Below are 18024 nucleotides of genomic sequence, written 5' to 3' on the forward strand. Positions count from 1 at the left end.
AAGTGCTATTTACAGTAGATTTAGTAATTGCCGCTGTCATTTACGCTGTTTGTCAACAGAGTACCTCGAGCAAAGATTGCTATTCGTTCGATCCAGATTTCCAGGTTGGTGTCCAACAAACTACCATGATCTTGATTACATTACCTGGTAGTTATGTGTCACAATTTTAGAGCTTAGCAACATTTTGCACTGCTAGAAGTAAAGCAGAACACTGTGAGCTTGAAAGTATCATAACCTAGGCCACCGCGCCTTCAAACATGTGCATGTCTCTATTTTCAGACACCACCGGACAATAACAAACCAAAGCTGAATCGTGATAGTCGAGCCCGTCGAAGTTCCAGGTATTTGCAGTTTTTGTTTTATTTTTTTCCCTTTGCTACTCTTTATGGGATATTCAGTATTTCTTCGCCCGTTACAGGCACCGTAAACAGCGCGGAGAAGTCTCACTGACTGTTGGATCAACCGAGACTTTACGAGATGTCAAATTACAGGTAACAATCGTGAACTTCTGTTTTGTGGCATCGGCATGTTACTTCTCAACAAACAATAGCAAGGCACTGTCAAACAGACAGGTGATGAGAATAAAGAAAATCATCAACTGCTCGTCCGCGGAATTTTGTGACAAAACAAAACATAACTCAATCAGTGAGGAACATTCTTAATCTTTTTTTATTATGTGGTATAATATCTACAACCGGATAACTCCATCATGCTTGGAACATATAATCCAAAGGAAAGAGTTTAAGGATGACCTCCGTCATCAACATCGTGTTGACATACAACGTTTTGAAACTTATTATATGAAAAACTCTATTTCTCACAGAGGATCCATTGTTTAGAATATTTTAGAACCATCCGCTGCCAGCGCTAGGGACTACGCCGAGAGAGCAAAAAAGTCTCACGCCCTCAGAAACTTGAACTTTAATGAAGAGTCACCGCAAATGGGCCGTCCCCAAATTGACAGGGATTTCGTCTTTTATTAAATCTATTCATATCTTTTATTGTACATATCTTACTTTTTATTGTCTACATTCAGTTTTAATAATTTTTAATAATTTTTAATTTTTAATATTTTATTATTTTATTAACATTATTTACACGGCCCCATAAGCTATATTAGCTTTAAAACCCACCGTGTTTAAGTAAAAGATGTTGTTGATGTTGTTGTTGGTGGTGGTGTTTCTTGTATTGTCTCTCTCTCTGTTATGTCTTCTGCATCTACGTCACGGTTTGCCCATCTTGATAAGTTTAGTTCGTCGTTTGTAATCCGTGTTAATCTTCTCCATCCTTAAACATCCTTTTTCCTTTATGGTTTATTGTCATCTCTGTGGTGTTTTTCTCTCTTAGTAAACTTCTATTTTCAGGTTTCCTTCAATTTAAATGTAATTTTTTGCGTGTCCAAAATAACTCAAAATACCGTGACTGAGCTCCTTTAACTGATCTTCGTGTGCACTTTACGTCGTGCGTGACATTCTGTCACGCCTGTACTCTCATCGCGCGCGTCATCGTTTTGGCTACGCGAAATAGGAGGCAGCCAAATCATCAGGATATCTTGTAACGCGCCCCTTTTTTTCAGCTGATGAAGAGTTTTTCTGTGATGCCCATGGATCAGCATCTCACGTTAAATGGCGTGCCTCTCTCAAACAATGACGCGACGCTTATAACTTTGGGAATCAAGCCAGGATCTTTATTGCTATTACAGGTTTGTCTTAAGCTAAGTAGAGGAGGAGCATTACTTCTTCGGTGACCAATACCTGTTGATGTACCCCAACAGGTTTGGAGAACGACAACTTGTCGTCGGAGCTGGCACTACAAATAAAGTATGGCAGAAAGTGGGGAGAATTCACCATAATCAAAATCACGGGTTCGGTTTAACTACATACTCGGCTATTTACGATGCTAATTGATAAAATCTAGATCGTTCTGCTAAAGCTTTTAATCTTAAGTGCTGAACTCTGTTGCAGATTGATGAACCACAGGGAGCCATCTCACAGGACGCTCTACCAGGTAAGCAAATTTGCGCCGTGATTTTCCTTGTTGACAAACTTAATACTTCCCCATGATATTAACCTCTTACTAACCGAGCGCGAGGGCCGCACTGGAGAATGTTGGCCCGAGGTCGTTTCAGTACGGACTGTGCGCAGCGAGGTCCGTACAAAAACGACCGAGGGCCAATATTCAAAAGTACGGCTCAAGCAAGCTAAGTTAGCAAGGATTTTATTATATGGCACTCGGGTCGTGCTTGTTTATTGAATTTGCCAGTTTCTCAAACCAAACAATTCACGAAACGGTCCGTATGGCAAAATCCCGACCAAGAAAGAACCAATCAGAACGCTCGAATTTACTTAAGGACGCCTTGCCATGTAATATTCGCTGATATTTCGTTTCGTTATTCATTTCTTTAATCATCCTTAGAACTGTTTTCTACCTGAAACTAGATTGCAACTCGTACTCTTTTCCTCTGCGAACGGAAGTTGCCACGTCAGTTCATTCGCCGTCGGAAAATATTCCGAGATCGAAAATGAGAATCAGGTTTACGACTGTTATCTAATGGCGGAACATGCACTGCTATTGGCTAACTTTTGTAACAATACCGGAGTAGTTTTCAATTTTTTGTCCAATCAAAACATAGTAATAGCGTACCTCCAAAATTGTCTCGCCAGTTTTTATTACTTCATCTCGCTAATCAGAAAAACCTTCCAGCTCCGCCAAGTGTTGTAAATATTCCGATTAAATAATCGTTTCCCGGTTTCCGTCAGCCACTTTCGTGTAGTATTCGGAAACCGAGTGGACAAAGTACACAAAAGAAAAAAGCTCTCGATTCAGTGCAGGCTACATTAACAGCTCAACTTTCATATGAGGTTTATCCTACATCATAACTTTTTTACTTTTCTTCCTTTTAACAGTCAGCAATGCCCCTGAAGAAGGTTTCAAAGGTATGCTCCGATGAGATACAAATTTTCCAAATCTGTGTTGACGGTATTTAACTACGTCTTAGTTTTGCACATAGTATGTTTTGCAGTCGCATTGTGTAATTTTTTTTATTGAAACTTTAACCTAATGAAATCACCATTTGAATTTTGATTTTCAGGGACTGGTTTACTTGGTCACTCGTAGAAGATACAAATGATCACAACTGGCTAGAACACAACGATAATTGGGTGCAAAGCCGGCTCAGTTATGAGAGACAGAGTAAAATTATTCGTTGAATTTCAAAAAAAACACGTCTTTTAAAATGTCTTTTATGCTAACGGGGCTTAATTGCCTCCTGAGTTAACCAATCGGAACACACCTTGGCTCTTAGAGTAAAACTTGACTAGGCGTCACTTGTGACCCAGAAACAACGAACTTAATGCCGTCACGCAATCACGTAGTCCATATGAGGGAAAACGCGTTGTGTAACGACTCTTGGAGAGTGGCGCCAAGTTCACATGTAAAGTTAAGACAAAGTTAAGACACGAGTACAGGCAGCACGTCGCACAGAATCATTCATGGTTTTTTTGTTAAAAATGAACTCTAAATGTGTACAGTAATAATTTATCATGTGAAATAGAGAACAACAGTTTAGTTCACCAATGTATACAGTGAAAAAATAAAGTATTTCAAACTGGTGATCAAAGACTTTAGGGTTGAACGCTATATGGCACGGGGGATTCCGGGACATCTAGTAATAGAGTGGAGCAGTACTCCGGGCAGCCGGTTGGAGATAATGTCCAAGAAATTCCCAGAGTATATTAGCCTGCGTTGCAGACGGAAATTTCCCTGTAAATAACCCGCGGTAACCCACGTTAGACAGCATCTGCGACGCAAGCTAAGAGTACACGAGAACCAGAAAGGAGGGGAAGATCACAACGTGCATAAGGTGGATGAAGATTTATTAATTATCAACGATAATAAACATTGTGAAATTTGGTTTTAACAACAAAGTATACCACGTTGATCGCCAAGATAACGGGCTACAGTCATAAATACGGATGCTTCTTTATCGTTTCATTCTTGGAACAAAACGAACTATCAGTGAACAAAACTCAAATAGTAACAAATGACAAGCATGCATTTAAAATCGCCGCAGCAAAAATTTCAAAGTACATGTAGCCTAATGAACGATTGCTCATTTAACAAACCTAAACAAATTTATTTAAACAACCTCGTTCCCAGGGTCTCTCATCTTACCGCCCCCTGGAGCGAGCGAAGAGAGACCCTGGTTGGGTCTGGTCACGTGTCTCCCAGAATCTGGGAGATGACAATTAAATTAAGTAAGATGAGAGACCCTGGGAACGAGGTTGTTATTTAAAGTGCCTATGAAGTAAAAAATAAGTGATGCTTATTTGAAAGGCTTTTCAAAGTAAAGAAGAATGGTGTTTCCCTTTTTGCAATATCTTTTTTCGTTCTAGAGATATTTACGTTTTTGTATTATGCAAATGAGGAAAGTGATGACGTCATAGGTGGTTCCATTTGAACAGTAAAACACTGAATCAAGAATATCTCTAGAAATATTGGAGCAGTGTTCTTCAAACTTGGCACCACAAATGTGCATCACAAAAGAAACAGAATGACTCCTTCTGTGTTGTTGCCATGGCAACACTTTTGGCTCCAGTCTCTTTCTGTGAAAAACAAAATATGCCAATTTGCAACCCTTCGAAAAGGGACAGAGGGTCTTGCTCGGAACACACATGATTCCCATGTTGTCTTAACTCTCCCCATTAGATTGTTGGGAGTGGATGATCCTTGTTTAAGATAAAATCTGGTAATGTTGGTTTTAATTAAAACAGGACCAGCGGCATAACTGTTGTCATGGCGATGGCACAACGGGTGTTATTTTGTTTCTTTTGTGATGTACATTTCTGGTGCCAAGTTTAAAGAACACTGCTTTAATATTTCTAGAGATTTTCTTGATCGAGTGTTGAACTGTTTTAGTGGAACCACCTATGACGTCATCACTTATAATACAAAAACGTGAATATCTCTAAAACGAAAAAAGATATTCCAAAAACGAAAACGCCATTCGTCTTCACTTTGAAAAGCCTTTCAAATCAGCAGCAATTATTTTTTACTTCATAGGTACTTTAAACTTCTGTCGAGATTGAGATCGAAATAACAGAGAGATGGATAGCTGGATCTTTCTAGTCACATGATGTACTAGAGCTTAACATTCTAAAGTTTTAAAATAAGTTCGATGTCTTGTAGCTGAAATACCACTTGAAATAGTGACCATATTACGCTAGTTTCTCCAATGCGTCAACATCATTGGTCTCCAAATGTAATATTTTCTTTCCAAAGTGGTCTTGGATTTTCTTCATGATCCCCATCGACCGCTGACCATCAATAAAGTTCACTGCAATGCCGCTCTTGCCAAACCTGCCGGTCCGGCCAATCCTGTGCAGGTATGTTTTGAAATCTGGTTTGCCTGTGGGCTCAACGGGCATGTCGTAGTTTACCACAACTGTTACCTGCAATAAGCAACCATATGACTATCATATTTATCTAAAATGATATATAATTGATCGTTAAGCAAAGCAAGATGTCGTCCGAAGTCATCCACGACCCCTTCGCTACCCCTCTCTCCCTCTTTCGACGGGAGAGGGAGAGAGGGGCCGGGAACGACCTTGGACGTCTAAGAATCGGGCTAAGCAAGAGGACGCCTTTATATAGTGCGCCCTCATTCTTCCCTCACCCACAAGAAGCCACACACTTCTTCAGAACCTATACACAATTCCATTTTAATAGCTCTCGGTATCATAGTTCTATTGTTTTAAGGGCTACGTTCATTGCATCTGTTTTTTGTTCATTATTGCCTTCTCGAACAATCCTGTTAAGCCGTTGGAGAGGTACATGGCGCCTCCTCGCCCATATCTGGGACAGAATGATACCGGTTTCGCCCCATGGCGAGTTCGCCCCCACTATAAAATTTCAATTTCGAGTTCGCCCCAAAATGTTGTGTTCGTATTTACGTAGTTGTTATCGAGTTATTAAACGTTTTCGAAGAACCATTTCAGTCTACGTACATTTGACACGCTTAGATGATGATTGTTCGCTTGTTGCAGCCGGCGCGCATATAGCAACAAAGTCAAACGGGTACCGGTCATCTCGCCACCACCAGGGAGTCTCTGTATGCGACTCGACCTAGTTGGGGGCGAACTCGATCAAGTTGAATCGATGTGGGAGAGAACTCGGTGGGGGCGAACTCGCCATGGGGCGAAACCGGCAGCTACCGATCAGATCCACGCGCGTTATTTACCTGCTCGACATCTAAGCCCCAAAGGGGCATATCTGTGAGGAGCAGCCTCTCTTTGCCGTCACGGAATCTGTTGAACACAGCTATACGCTGCTCCCCTGTCATCTCGCCTGATAAGAGCGCCACTGCGTGTCCATCCTCTGTCATTTTCTGCGCCAACCACGAGGCTGCCTTACGAGTCTGAAATAACAGAAAAACAACTGTCATAGAGAAAATAAACGAAATAAAGTCATGAAATATCAGCTGTGGTGGGAACTATGGTCGGGATCACCCTGTACCCAATTGTTTTAATGACTGTTATCCTCAAATTAAAGTTGGGTTGTACCCCTAAGAATAAAAAATATTATAATATTTAGAGAGGAAGCCACATCAGCCTTAGCTGATTTTCATGCAGGTCCTCTATCCTGGTTTAATTGGAATTTGGATTGTTGGTTTTTGTGGAGGAAGGAAAAGCGAAGAACCCGGAGAAAAACCCTTGGAGCAAGGCAAGAACCAACAACAAACTCAACCCACATATGGCACCGGGCCAGAATCGAACCCGGGCCACATTGGTGGGTGACAAGTGCTCTCACCACTCTGCTATCCCTGCTCCCCCAATGATTACAAAAACCTGACTCACTGTAAGGTAAAGGAAATTGACTCAGCCCTGGTTTGACAAACTTAAGTAGTACTGAAACTAATGGCCTTTTACAACAAGGAAGATGTTCTTACATGACAAAATACAATGCACTGTCCTATAGACACAACTCCATACATGTTGGAGAGGGCCTGGAACTTGTCTTCTTTATCACGACACACCACGTAAAACTGTTTGATGTTATCCAGGCTCTCCTCTTCCCGGCGAAGTCGAATGATGAGTGGATCAGGCACGACTGATTTTGCAAACTTCATCACCTCTTCATCATAAGTTGCAGAGAACAGCAGCATTTGACAATCTTTTGGTAATGTCCTGTGTGGGAAAAGAAGCAGAAGTATAAAACTCTCATGCGCTATAACCCATCAACGATTTTTCTCACATGCAATTTAACAAATTGACGTCAGTTTTTCATGCGTCTGTCCTGTTATTGATCATGAATTTGGTCATAACATTGTCAAAGTAGCTGTGGATCCACATCAGTTTGTCTTTTGCGATAACAAATTGACAAATTGTCCACTCTCGTTCGTTTCCGCACCATATAAATTATAAATTCATGTGTCTGCCCGCTTATCAACAATAAAAATTAACCAATGAGCACGCGAGAATTTCTGCAGTTATCATAAAATTGTCTATGAACATTGGCCAAAGTACTCAGGAAACAGGAAAGAGTGAATGACTGAAACAAACAAGGCAACATTACATCTCCTGGTTGTTATTTACAAATTCTGATCGTGAAAATAATACCAGACAGAACTTGAATTATCCAGGCAACAAAATTTGTTCCCAGATGTAAAGTCTGAATTCCAAATTTTGCAAAAAATGTTTTCCTGAGAAGCACAAGGAAGTGATAATCCCTGAAAGTAACCTTCCAAGAATAGTTTACTGACTTGTAAATTCTGATAGATTGATCTTGATGTCCTTGTAAAGCAATCATGACATCGGCTACATCCAATACAAACATCTTGATTTTCTTTGAATCAATAACACGGTGTCGTAAAATCCAGTCAAGCAGGGTTCCTGGTGTGCCAAATAATATATGATCTGTCACTCTCTGGCCTCTTGACACTGAAGGGAAACAAAATTCGTAATAAATTACATTAGAAGGAAGATCAGCTTTTGAGACAACTATGGCATATTTGGATGCTGGAGGAAGTTTCTTACCTTTTTCTGCCCTCACTGCATAACCAATCTTAACCTCAGGACAAAACTTCCCCATCTTTTCTGCCATCTGGCCTGTCTGCAATGCCAGCTCATATGTTGGCGAAAGGCAGATCGCCTTATAAAGAAACAACAACAACACAACAGAAGAAGAATCAAGAAACTGTTTCAAGCACATGTAAACAACAACAGCAACAAATAATAATAATAATAATAATAATCACTTTTCTGTTGACATTCAAGTGTGTCCATAAAACAACTCTTAGATTACCCTCCCTTACCTCCTCGGCAACTTAACAGTACTGTTTATTTATTGTATGGGTGATTACGATATTATTATCATAATTAAATACTTTTGCAATTTTACTTGTGTGAAGTTTTTTGTTGCATCTACTCTGCAAAGCATGGACAGTACAAAGACTGCTGTTTTTCCTGTTCCAGACTGAGATTGTAATATCATGTTTTTGAATCTAAATATCGATTGAACCAAACAAAACATAAAACCAGTTTAGTTGTTTGGGACTGATCCTTAAAAGGAACATGTTACAGGGCAATTCCACCGTCGCGGACATTACATTCAGACTCAATTTTGAAACTTTAATTTAGTACAGACAAAGGATAAAAAGGAGTTATCCAGTTTTCCATTTATGAACATGTTTGTGCCTACTGACATGTTAAGTGGGCTATACAGTTTTTCCAATTGACTGATTTCTATTAGAAATATAGAGCGAAAAAACACTGTTGCGGACGTTACATAAAAAACAACCACAATATATATTAAGCGCATAGTATTAATTCAAAATTCCTGTGAAGTATCAGGGGATTTTGCATTGTATGAACTGCTCCAAATATATGCAGTTTAGTGATTGTGTGACCCCAAAAAGGCTGATTTCATTTTAACTGACATTTACAATTTTGCAAGGGTACTTGAAATTTGACGTCACATAAATTACAACCAACATCACGGACTTAACGCTATGTGAATCATTGCCAAGTATAGAAGACAAATCAGGTTTTCTGCATGATTCTCAGTCGGCAAGATAGGCAAATACTTTATGTTATTATGAATGAAACTGATTGGCACTTCATGTAAAACCCCTGAAATATCACAGCACAGTTTGGGGGACACAACATGCTTTCTACATCAAGTATAATCTGCATTTGAGCCTGCTTTTTGCATTCTGAGACTGGAAACTTGTGTTGGTCACCAGAATAATAACTTCTTTTGCCAGAAAGTAAAAAAAATGGCAGTTTTGTTAAATTCAGGGTTTCTTTACAGAGTTGGCACAATTACTTATTATTCGCCTAGACAAAGGAAAACATTTAAGGGTCCACTTTTCAAACATTTTTCTACTTCTGTTTTAGTTCCTCACTTTATCAATGGACCATTTGAAATTCCAGAGTAACTAACTGTTTTGAAAATAATAGCAAACCTAAAAGGGTTTAAGAACTGTTAGAAATGTCTATGTTCATCAGAATGGCAGAACCTCTTCTCTTGTTGAAATTTCAGAATAGTTTACAACCCACTTGAAAGCTGCTGTCTTTGTCAAAATGTTTGTTAGATGAAACTAGAGCAAATCTAGAAGGACATATGGTCTTGTGGTGTAATGGTTTAGCTTTTCAGAACCATTTCAAAATGTTTTTACATTCAAGAAGTGTAACATTTTAACACCATACTCACGGGTCTGCCAGCAAGGCTGTTTCTTGAATTTTGGATGGTTTGTTGAAGCCCATATCATATAGACCACGGCAAAGCTGTTCTGACCTAAAAAGTTATATACATGGAAAATAAAACAATAAATCAATGCTAAAAATTTATAAAAATGTTCACTGGCTATGTATTAAGTTTAAACATGTGAGCTTTTGGCCGTGTGACTACAGCCTGAGATGGATAAAAATGGAAAAAATGACAACTACATATATACAAAAATAGGTGGGAATAGAAAAAGAATAATATTAAAATGGAAAACTATATATGTAAGTGTCAATGATTAGCTAATTGTTCTTTTTTTAAAAGAACAGAATTCTGATTGGAGAGCGGCTTTAAATTGTTATCTGGCAGTGCATGATTCATTAATTATCAACGATAATAAACATTGTGAAATTTGGTTTTAACAACAAAGTACACCACGTTGATCACGAAGATAACTGGCTACAGTCATAAATACTGATGCTTCTTTATCGTTTCATTCTTGGAACAAAATGAACTATCAGTGAACAAAACTCATATAGTAACAAATGACAAGCATGCATTCAAAATCGCTGCAGCAAAAATTTCAAAGCAGCCTAATGAACGATTGCTCGATTAAGAATTAACCTAAACAAATTTAATTCAACTTCTGTCGAGTTTGAGATCGAACTATAACAGAAAGATGGATAAATGGATCTTTCTAGCCACATGATGTACTAGAGCTAAACATTCTAAAGTTTTAACTGGATGACACTTTCTCGCAGCATGTATGCTTGAACGTGCCGCTGTTTCAATTTCGATCTTTCTGGTTGGTATTTGATATTTTTTTAAGAGTAGCCAAGGCAAACACACTGTAGAAAGAAGTTCGCGGTATCATCAGTTTGACCTTTAAACGTTGAACGAAAAACGACTTGTAACAGAATTCCAAGATTAGAGAGCAATCGCACCCGGAGTGTTTAACAAATCACGCTAGATACAGTCGCGACACGGTTCTTAAACAATGCGGACTGTTTCAATACGTTTAACTGAAGCCTTCTTATTCAGCATGGAAAATGAAGCACATGGAAAAAGTTTCAATAACTTTGACAAACTTTTAAAAGATATCTGTAAGCCAATCAAAGGGCTGCTAGCGCTGACAACCGCAAGTGCAATTTATTGTCATGTGACTGATTTCTCCACCACCTAGACTAACTTGGTTTTTGATTGGCCAGCTAAAAATAGAACACCCACATAAGAGATCTTGGGTTTAAACTGAGAGAAAGCCCTTTAAAACAACAGATTTCTTTTATGAAATGCACGGTAAACTACTGTATGTCTTGAGTGACTACAGCCTTTAAGATGGATAAAAATGGAAAGTCAAAGGAAGCATAAAATAGTAAGGGTACTTACAGAGGCAATTCTTCAAATGATTTGACTGAGTGAAAAGGTGAACTGGGATCATTTGGCTGCACGCCAACATTCTTCTTCATCTGCTCCAGTTTCTTCTCTGGAATTTGCATTTCCTCAGAAGGTGAAGTCCCAGTTGGAGGTCTACTGTTATCTATTTCCAGCTGATTGACCCAATAAAAGAAACTTTTATATCCAAATGTCCTAACAAGCTCTTTGCTTTGAATGGCTTCAAACATGCCATCAGATGACATGATGTGAGACTAACACATGAACTAATGATTGGGAGAAATCTTCACCTCCTGCCGCCCCCTTTCTGCTCAATTCCCATTTGCAGCTCACTTTGCCTGACAGCATAAAGTTCAGTGCTATTAAGTGCACAAAACTCAAACAGGACAACCACCAGGAAGTCTATTCAGAATGCCAAAACATACAGTTGAATTGGAGATTATGTGTGTAAGACTATTTTACAGTGCTTGAACTGGGCCAATTGGAAAACAAATCAGAACTCCTGTTATCAGGCGAAAACTCTTCCTGACCAGTGACATAAGTAAGCCAAACAGCTTAAGTTATAAATAAACACAAGGATGTCCATTTACCATGTGCACAATCATTACCTTGCTTCTCACATCCTCGCCAACGTCCTTGTAGATTGAATGTTTCTGGAAGAATCCTGGCTTCACTCCTTGTATTTCTGGCAAGTGAGATTTAAAATATCAGCAGTGGTCAACAGTGTTAAAATAAATTTATTATACCTCCTAACTCAAATACATTTTCTGATCGGAGCATCTGGAGCGTTATGTTGCTTCGAAATATGGTCATCTGGCATGCTGACAATGTGGGCGGCTCATCTGATTTGTTGATCGCAGGCATATTGTTTGCTGTGTCCATGACTTCAGTGTCAGCAATCTTGTCTTGTACTTTTTATTGATTACTAAACCTGTCAGGGACCAGTTCCTGTGGCCCTCCAAATACAGGAGAACCCTTGCAATATTTCTGAAGCAGGGGTTTATACAGAATATTGCAACCTGTTATTCAGGGCCTCCATCTTACCTTCGTTCTCAAAACCAGCTTCTTGGCCATGGGGTTGAGCTATTCGTCCAGCATCTTCACCTTGCCACAGTAACAACTGTAAGTGAAAACAATATTATAAAGACCCCGCTAAGAAAAACCGAGTGTTTTTTTGCATACGCAATATCTCGAAAACGAAGCAAACTTTAGTGGAAAAACTATGGGACATTGCTTAACATACCTGAACAAAATTGCATGCGAAATATGGAGCGTTTTCGACAAAGTTCACTTTTGAGCAAAATGCGTAGCGCCCTTTTTCAGCCTAGCCCTTCAGATAAACGAAGCCAGGGCCTTTCTTATGATAAACTGAGCCGATCCTTTGTCATAATAAATTGAGGCAAGCCTTTGTTATAAGTCAAAGTCTCACCTCTGTTTATTATAACAAAGGATTGGCTCAATTTGTTATCAATAAGAGCCCGGCTTCGTCTATGTGAAGGGCTCAGTGGAAAAAGGGCGTTACTTAGGTATTTTGCTCAAAAGTGAACTTTAACAAACGCTTCAAATTTCGCACGAGGGTTTTCTTAGGTGTGTTCTGTACATGTTTTTGCTGAAGTTTACATGATTTTCGAGATGTTATGTACGCAAAAAACTTGTATTTGTTGCCACATCAGGACGCGACTGCAAAGATGTTCATTTCACTTAAAATACAGCAAAATGTTGATTTCTTGCAACGCGTAACCTTAAAAAATATTGATTTCAGGTCAAAAACAGTTAAAATGTTGATTTTACGTTAAGGCGCGACCACAAAGATGTTCATTTCACTCAAATTACAGCAAAATGTTAATTTCACGCAACGCACAAGCTAGATAACGTTGATTTCAGCTCAAAGACAGTTAAGAGGTGATTAGTCCAATGTTATTCAGCAGGGTTAGGGCTTCGGTTGTGGTTTGTTTAGGCAACTAGCAACAGTCACCATAGGTTGATTTCGCTACTAAATAGTCAAGTTAATTGTTAGTTCCACTGTAAAAAAAATTAAAGAGATAAAAAATAATAATAATTATAATAATAAAAACCAGGACTCTTGCACCATGTTCAGTCAGCTCATAAACATCAAAACTACCTTGTCAAACTAGGATACAGACAAATCGAATACAGCAATCAATGTGGATGTCATTATAATTCTTCGTCAGATGAGCGAGTTCTGAACTCTTTTGAAACCCATCCACAAAGTCCTCGGCTCAACCATAGCAAACAAAGCATCGGAAATGTCAGAAAAAGGCCAATACAAGAATACCTGTTTCTGTTTGTAGAAAAGCAAAGATGAATGATTGGTGTGACATACATACATCTCTCACTCAACCATTGACCCGATGATAACATACCCCAGACCTGTTGACTACAAGGTATTTTTTTTACAAAAAAATAACTTAAAAATGGCAAAAAGTAGTTTTCTACAGTTTATTAGCTTTACATATATAGACATATAGCATACCATGGTTTTCTCAGTACACAAGAAAGAATTTTCCAGAAGGCACTACTGAAGGTCTTCAACTGTTTGCAACTGCAATGACAATCAAGAAAGTTCATGAAGGGCAGCATTCAGATAGTGTTAGTGACTCACCCGCTTAAAGCAGCATTCAGGATCAGGTAAATGAGGGAAAATCACTTAGTTACCTAGTTCAGGCTGGAGATCCCATGAAAACAGTCACTTTGCCAACTCGCTTAAAGTTAAGCAAGTCGGCAAACTTCAGTGGAATTCTCATTAAATTTAAGCCACCAAACCAGGTAGCTTAAGGTGGCTGAACACAGTTTTTGATACCTGTGTTTCATTCACCTTTCTCTCTAAAACCCTTGATCTCTCGGTCGCCAAAAATGGCAGCAAGCAAGTTAACAACACAAACTTTGATTTTTTTATGGTTAAGCTGACATATGTACCATTGCCATGGCAACACGAATAAAAATAAACAGGCCTTTAAAATCGGTTTTGTTTACTTGTAGAAAATCTAGTCATTAGATTTTCTTTATAATTTGCATGCAACAAGCTTGTAACGATTCTCCCAAGTTAACACCATTTTGCTAATAATTTAACTGAGAGATCTTTAATTATCCCTTGTTGAAGGTTTACTGGAATATCTAGAGTTTCCTTTGTTAAAGTTCAATTATTTTCAATACTCCAGTTACTTATTTCCTAAAGTATTTTCATGCCAAATTTCGTGAAATTCTAATGAGTTGTTCTCAAGAAACAGGCAACAGTGCAAATTTTCATTCAATAGCAATTTTTTGATTTACTACGCATGTGCTGCATTTAACTGGGTTCTTTCAGTAACAAAGAAAAAGCTGAGAATTGCTGAGCTCTTTGCATCTTTACCTGTTCTAACATATATGTGTGATAAAAGACTAAAGCCATCAATACACTGCATTCAATTATAGGTGATGAGTAAATAAAATGATCGCTCTATTGACAGCATGTTTGTTTTTTGCAAATTCCTTGTGTGCGCACTGAATTGCATCAGCAAAAGCGCATGCAAAAACTGTGTTCGGCCACCCTAAGCGCATTGGTTATAAGTTTCACGAGTTTTCAAGAGTCTTTCGACCGCCAAAGCACACGTATGTGTAGTGAAATTTATTGGGCTTTATGGAGCCATTGGTTTTATTGCAATTCGGCACTTTTCCTTTTCAGGAGAAAGCGATTTGTGGAGTAACGTCTGGCAAGCGATCGATGGTGTGGCCTACCTCTCCATAAGGACAAACTGTACTGAATTGGAGGGTACACTCAATACGCGCTGGTCGTATAATTCCACTTTTATTCTCAACAATTCGCTATTACATTCCCTTGAACCGAGCTCTCCAAAAGGTCTTGCATAACAATTGTGTCATCTCGCTTATTAACCGCGTGGCCATGGGCCGAGCGTGGTTCATGGTTTACCCATGGTTTTTTTTTCAATTTGTAGGTGACCAGACCCAAGCTTCCACTCGGCCAAATTTTGAGTCACACAACCTGTGATATTTACTCGCCAAAAGCTGTTGAAACATTAATAAATCTCATCTCCGATACTGACTTTCACGGGAAAAAAATTAAAAACCCAGCGTTCGTCAAAAATTATATTTTTTCAGCAGAAATTTCGCTTGGAACATATACATATTTATATTCGTTTGAATCATCGATGAAATGACCTTTTCCAGATATTTTTTTCTTCAGAGTCAACAAAAACCTCCGATTACAAAATCACGCCGAACTCACACGTTGCAAAAAAATCTCTTCAAAACCCTGATTTCGAAGCGATATATCACTTAAGCGTTAATAGCTACCACACATTGGCAGGCGGTAAATCTATTCCTTAACAATCCAGCTTTATCGTGTTAAAATTTCAGCGAAATCGAACAAAACCAGAATTAATTAGAATTTTTTTGTGACCTCACTCCCCTAACAAAGGAAGCCACTATCGCCCATAGCAACCGAAAAACATGAACATAACAAAGCCGACGTTTCGGCCAAAAAACTCCAGAATTATCACCTGAGAGCTTAAACTTGAATGGGAACATCTTTTTCGAACTTTTTTCAACTGATTTAGATGAAAGACTGGCCTCGGCGGGCTACAAAAAAGACCAGGAGAAAAAACAGAACAAGACAGCAGAACAAACCGATAATATTTCATCATGTGGCTTTCGGCACGAAAACTAAAATACAGCTTACTTCTGGATAAATTCAGCCTTAGAAGCCAGCAACTGGTCCCAAATTACTTTCTGTATCCTTACAAATGTCCTGATTTCCATCTCCGAAAGATTTTGCCCCAATTTTGAGCAAATAAACATTTCGCCAGCGGCAACCGCCATTACGGTGGCTTGCATACTAAATTAGCTAACTTAACAAAATTCTCCCAAGCGGGGGATATAACAAATTTGGTGAGAATCAAAAGTAACACCAATTTTCTGTCACGTTTTCAATCTGTGGTCACTGGAGTGACCAAAATCGATACATCGGTCGGGATAGGGTTTTTTTTATATGACTTGTGTGACTACTTTGCTAGCCCTTTACTCGTGGAAAACACCAATTAAATTTAATCATGACTTTTAAGAAAGAAAGCTGTTGTTAATAGTGTTATTATTGTGTCGTTCATATCGTTCATGCCCATACATATCCCGAAGAAAGTTCTAGATTAAGACCATTACATCATCGGAGATTTGTCAACGGCTACCACTGATGGTGCAATAATACAGTTTGTGTTGATCAAGTGATGTGATGTCTACAGTAAGAAAAGAATCATCAATGACCGCTTTGGAGTGTGCACTGCGTTCCAACGGTAGTGCTAAGCGCACCGTTAAATTTTTAAAGCGCGGTTATAAGATCTAAAAGATCTTCTTGTTCGATTTCAAATGTCAATCAACGAAAGATCAGTACTAATGTACACATTGTATATCGCATCCGGTAATAATACAGCACTCGACAGCACCGGTCAAAACAACGGTTTCGAATAACTCCACTAAACAGCGCTTTAAAATCGGCACAAGACAAGTACGCCACACATTTGAAACCGCGGTATCACAGGCAGCTTTCGGGGCTTTTTGGTTCTTTTTCTCGTCGGCAACTTTAGAACCTCCGGAAATATATTTCCAAATTTTTGCCACGATCAGTTTATTCCATTTCTAAACTTACCAGGAGAACACGCATTGATCAGAGTGCTGAGAAAGTACGGGAAAACAATTCGCTCGCAACGTCGTCGAGCACGTGGCAGACCGACGATTATTACTTCGATGAAAACATCTATGTAAATACCTTAAACCCCAAGAAAAGACAATGGAGGCACTTACTTTATATTTCAAATAGTTTCTTCTATTGATGAATCTTCGTGAGATCCCTGTAGCTGTCGAGTAAACGTGCCTGTTCTTCTCAGACGTGGTTCTTGGGCGCCGTAGACAGTTGTCCCGTGTTCACCTGATCACCGATGGCTCGAAAATGACCAGCAGTATCACTTTGTACAAAAACATGGGTTATGTAATTATCACTAGGAGGAAGCCACACTTGTCCATGAAGGAGTTGCCAGTAATCGGATACCCGTGTTTGCGTGAAGAACTCTGGGATCGTCAGGGGGCAAATATTGCTAGTCGCCAGAAAATGTACGGCGAAAAGTTGTTTCGAGGTACAAGAAAGCGATTTTTGAGAGAGATCAACGCTTTTTCGCCGTCGTTTTTATCGCGAATGAATTTGGGCAATGTTGATATGAGGAATATGTTAGCTTTTGTTTGAATAACCGTGAAATATGTGATAAAACCAACCGATAAACTCCGTTGCTTGCGTGAGGTTTATTGTGAAACTTACATCGCGTAATGGTCTGAAAATATTACAAAATTAATTTGGTATAAATCGAGAGGAAATAACCCAGTAAGGCCTTTAAAGTTGTGTACAGGCTACTTTTGGTTTATTTGAAAGCTCAGTCTACAAATAATACTGGAAATAAGTCCAGTGGCGATCATTGTACTGTCTGGGGTTGACTTAGTGACAAATGAGTCCGCGCGACTCATGCTGTGTGGCTACTGTGTTGCTCAAGGCCCTTGTTTTGCTTTTACAAGCACGTATTTCAGGGATTTTCCTTTTCTATAACTGATCAAGGGTGGCTCCTTGAATATATCTCTGATTATTTGTATTTAAAAGTGCCATTTGTGCGTGATTATGCTTTCCAAAGTTTGGTATTGACGATTGAGTGAAATTGCGCGACACAAAGGGTAGTAGTTCCTTCTGCAATTTTCGATTTCTGTTTTAAAGCTTCTTTTCTGTCTATATATTTAACTTCTCGGAGTGTCTTTTCTACCATTTGCTCCGGGTAGCCTCTCGAGATCAGGCGTGTGTTGAAATTTTCAATATTCTGTTCAATGTATTTCACAATAAACCTCACGCAAGCAAAAGGGAGT

General features: G+C 39.0%; 2 protein-coding genes across 2 annotated transcripts; one reads left to right on the forward strand and one right to left on the reverse strand.

Moving 5' to 3' along the window:
* Positions 1–277: 277 nt before the first annotated feature.
* On the forward strand, positions 278–3835 carry LOC149116063 (ubiquitin carboxyl-terminal hydrolase 48-like). The gene is made up of 6 exons (XM_089281939.1): positions 278–341; positions 419–491; positions 1577–1702; positions 1965–2007; positions 2907–2936; positions 3092–3835. The coding sequence occupies exons 3-6, from the start codon at positions 1580–1582 to the stop codon at positions 3115–3117; spliced, it is 222 nt and encodes a 73-aa protein (XP_089138065.1). The 5' UTR covers positions 278–341; positions 419–491; positions 1577–1579; the 3' UTR covers positions 3118–3835.
* Positions 3836–3858: 23 nt separating this feature from the next.
* LOC149116064 (ATP-dependent RNA helicase DDX19A-like) lies at positions 3859–17318 on the reverse strand. Its single transcript, XM_089281922.1, has 12 exons — positions 16927–17318; positions 13610–13678; positions 12160–12235; positions 11724–11800; positions 11110–11270; positions 9712–9795; positions 8398–8500; positions 8034–8148; positions 7760–7937; positions 6947–7184; positions 6239–6415; positions 3859–5450 (listed from the first exon to the last, which is right to left on the reverse strand). The coding sequence occupies exons 2-12, from the start codon at positions 13610–13612 to the stop codon at positions 5217–5219; spliced, it is 1446 nt and encodes a 481-aa protein (XP_089138048.1). The 5' UTR covers positions 13613–13678; positions 16927–17318; the 3' UTR covers positions 3859–5216.
* Between the last annotated feature and the right edge of the window lie 706 nt (positions 17319–18024).

This window comes from Orbicella faveolata, unplaced genomic scaffold, assembly GCF_042242905.1.
Source record: "Orbicella faveolata isolate gen_17 unplaced genomic scaffold, um_ofav_v1 contig_12, whole genome shotgun sequence".
In the NCBI taxonomy this organism is placed as follows: domain Eukaryota; kingdom Metazoa; phylum Cnidaria; class Anthozoa; order Scleractinia; family Merulinidae; genus Orbicella; species Orbicella faveolata.

Excerpts from the sequence above, each read along its gene's own strand:
- LOC149116063 (XM_089281939.1), top strand. The coding sequence starts at position 1,580 with ATGAAGAGTTTTTCTGTGATGCCCATGGATCAGCATCTCACGTTAAAT. Across the intron at positions 2,008-2,906 it reads CTCACAGGACGCTCTACCAG|TCAGCAATGCCCCTGAAGAA; the intron begins GTAAGCAAATTT and ends TCCTTTTAACAG. Across the intron at positions 2,937-3,091 it reads CCCTGAAGAAGGTTTCAAAG|GGACTGGTTTACTTGGTCAC; the intron begins GTATGCTCCGAT and ends TTTGATTTTCAG.
- LOC149116064 (XM_089281922.1), bottom strand. Across the intron at positions 7,185-7,759 it reads CAATCTATCAGAATTTACAA|GACATTACCAAAAGATTGTC; the intron begins GTCAGTAAACTA and ends TTTCCCACACAG. Across the intron at positions 5,451-6,238 it reads GGGGCTTAGATGTCGAGCAG|GTAACAGTTGTGGTAAACTA; the intron begins GTAAATAACGCG and ends TGCTTATTGCAG.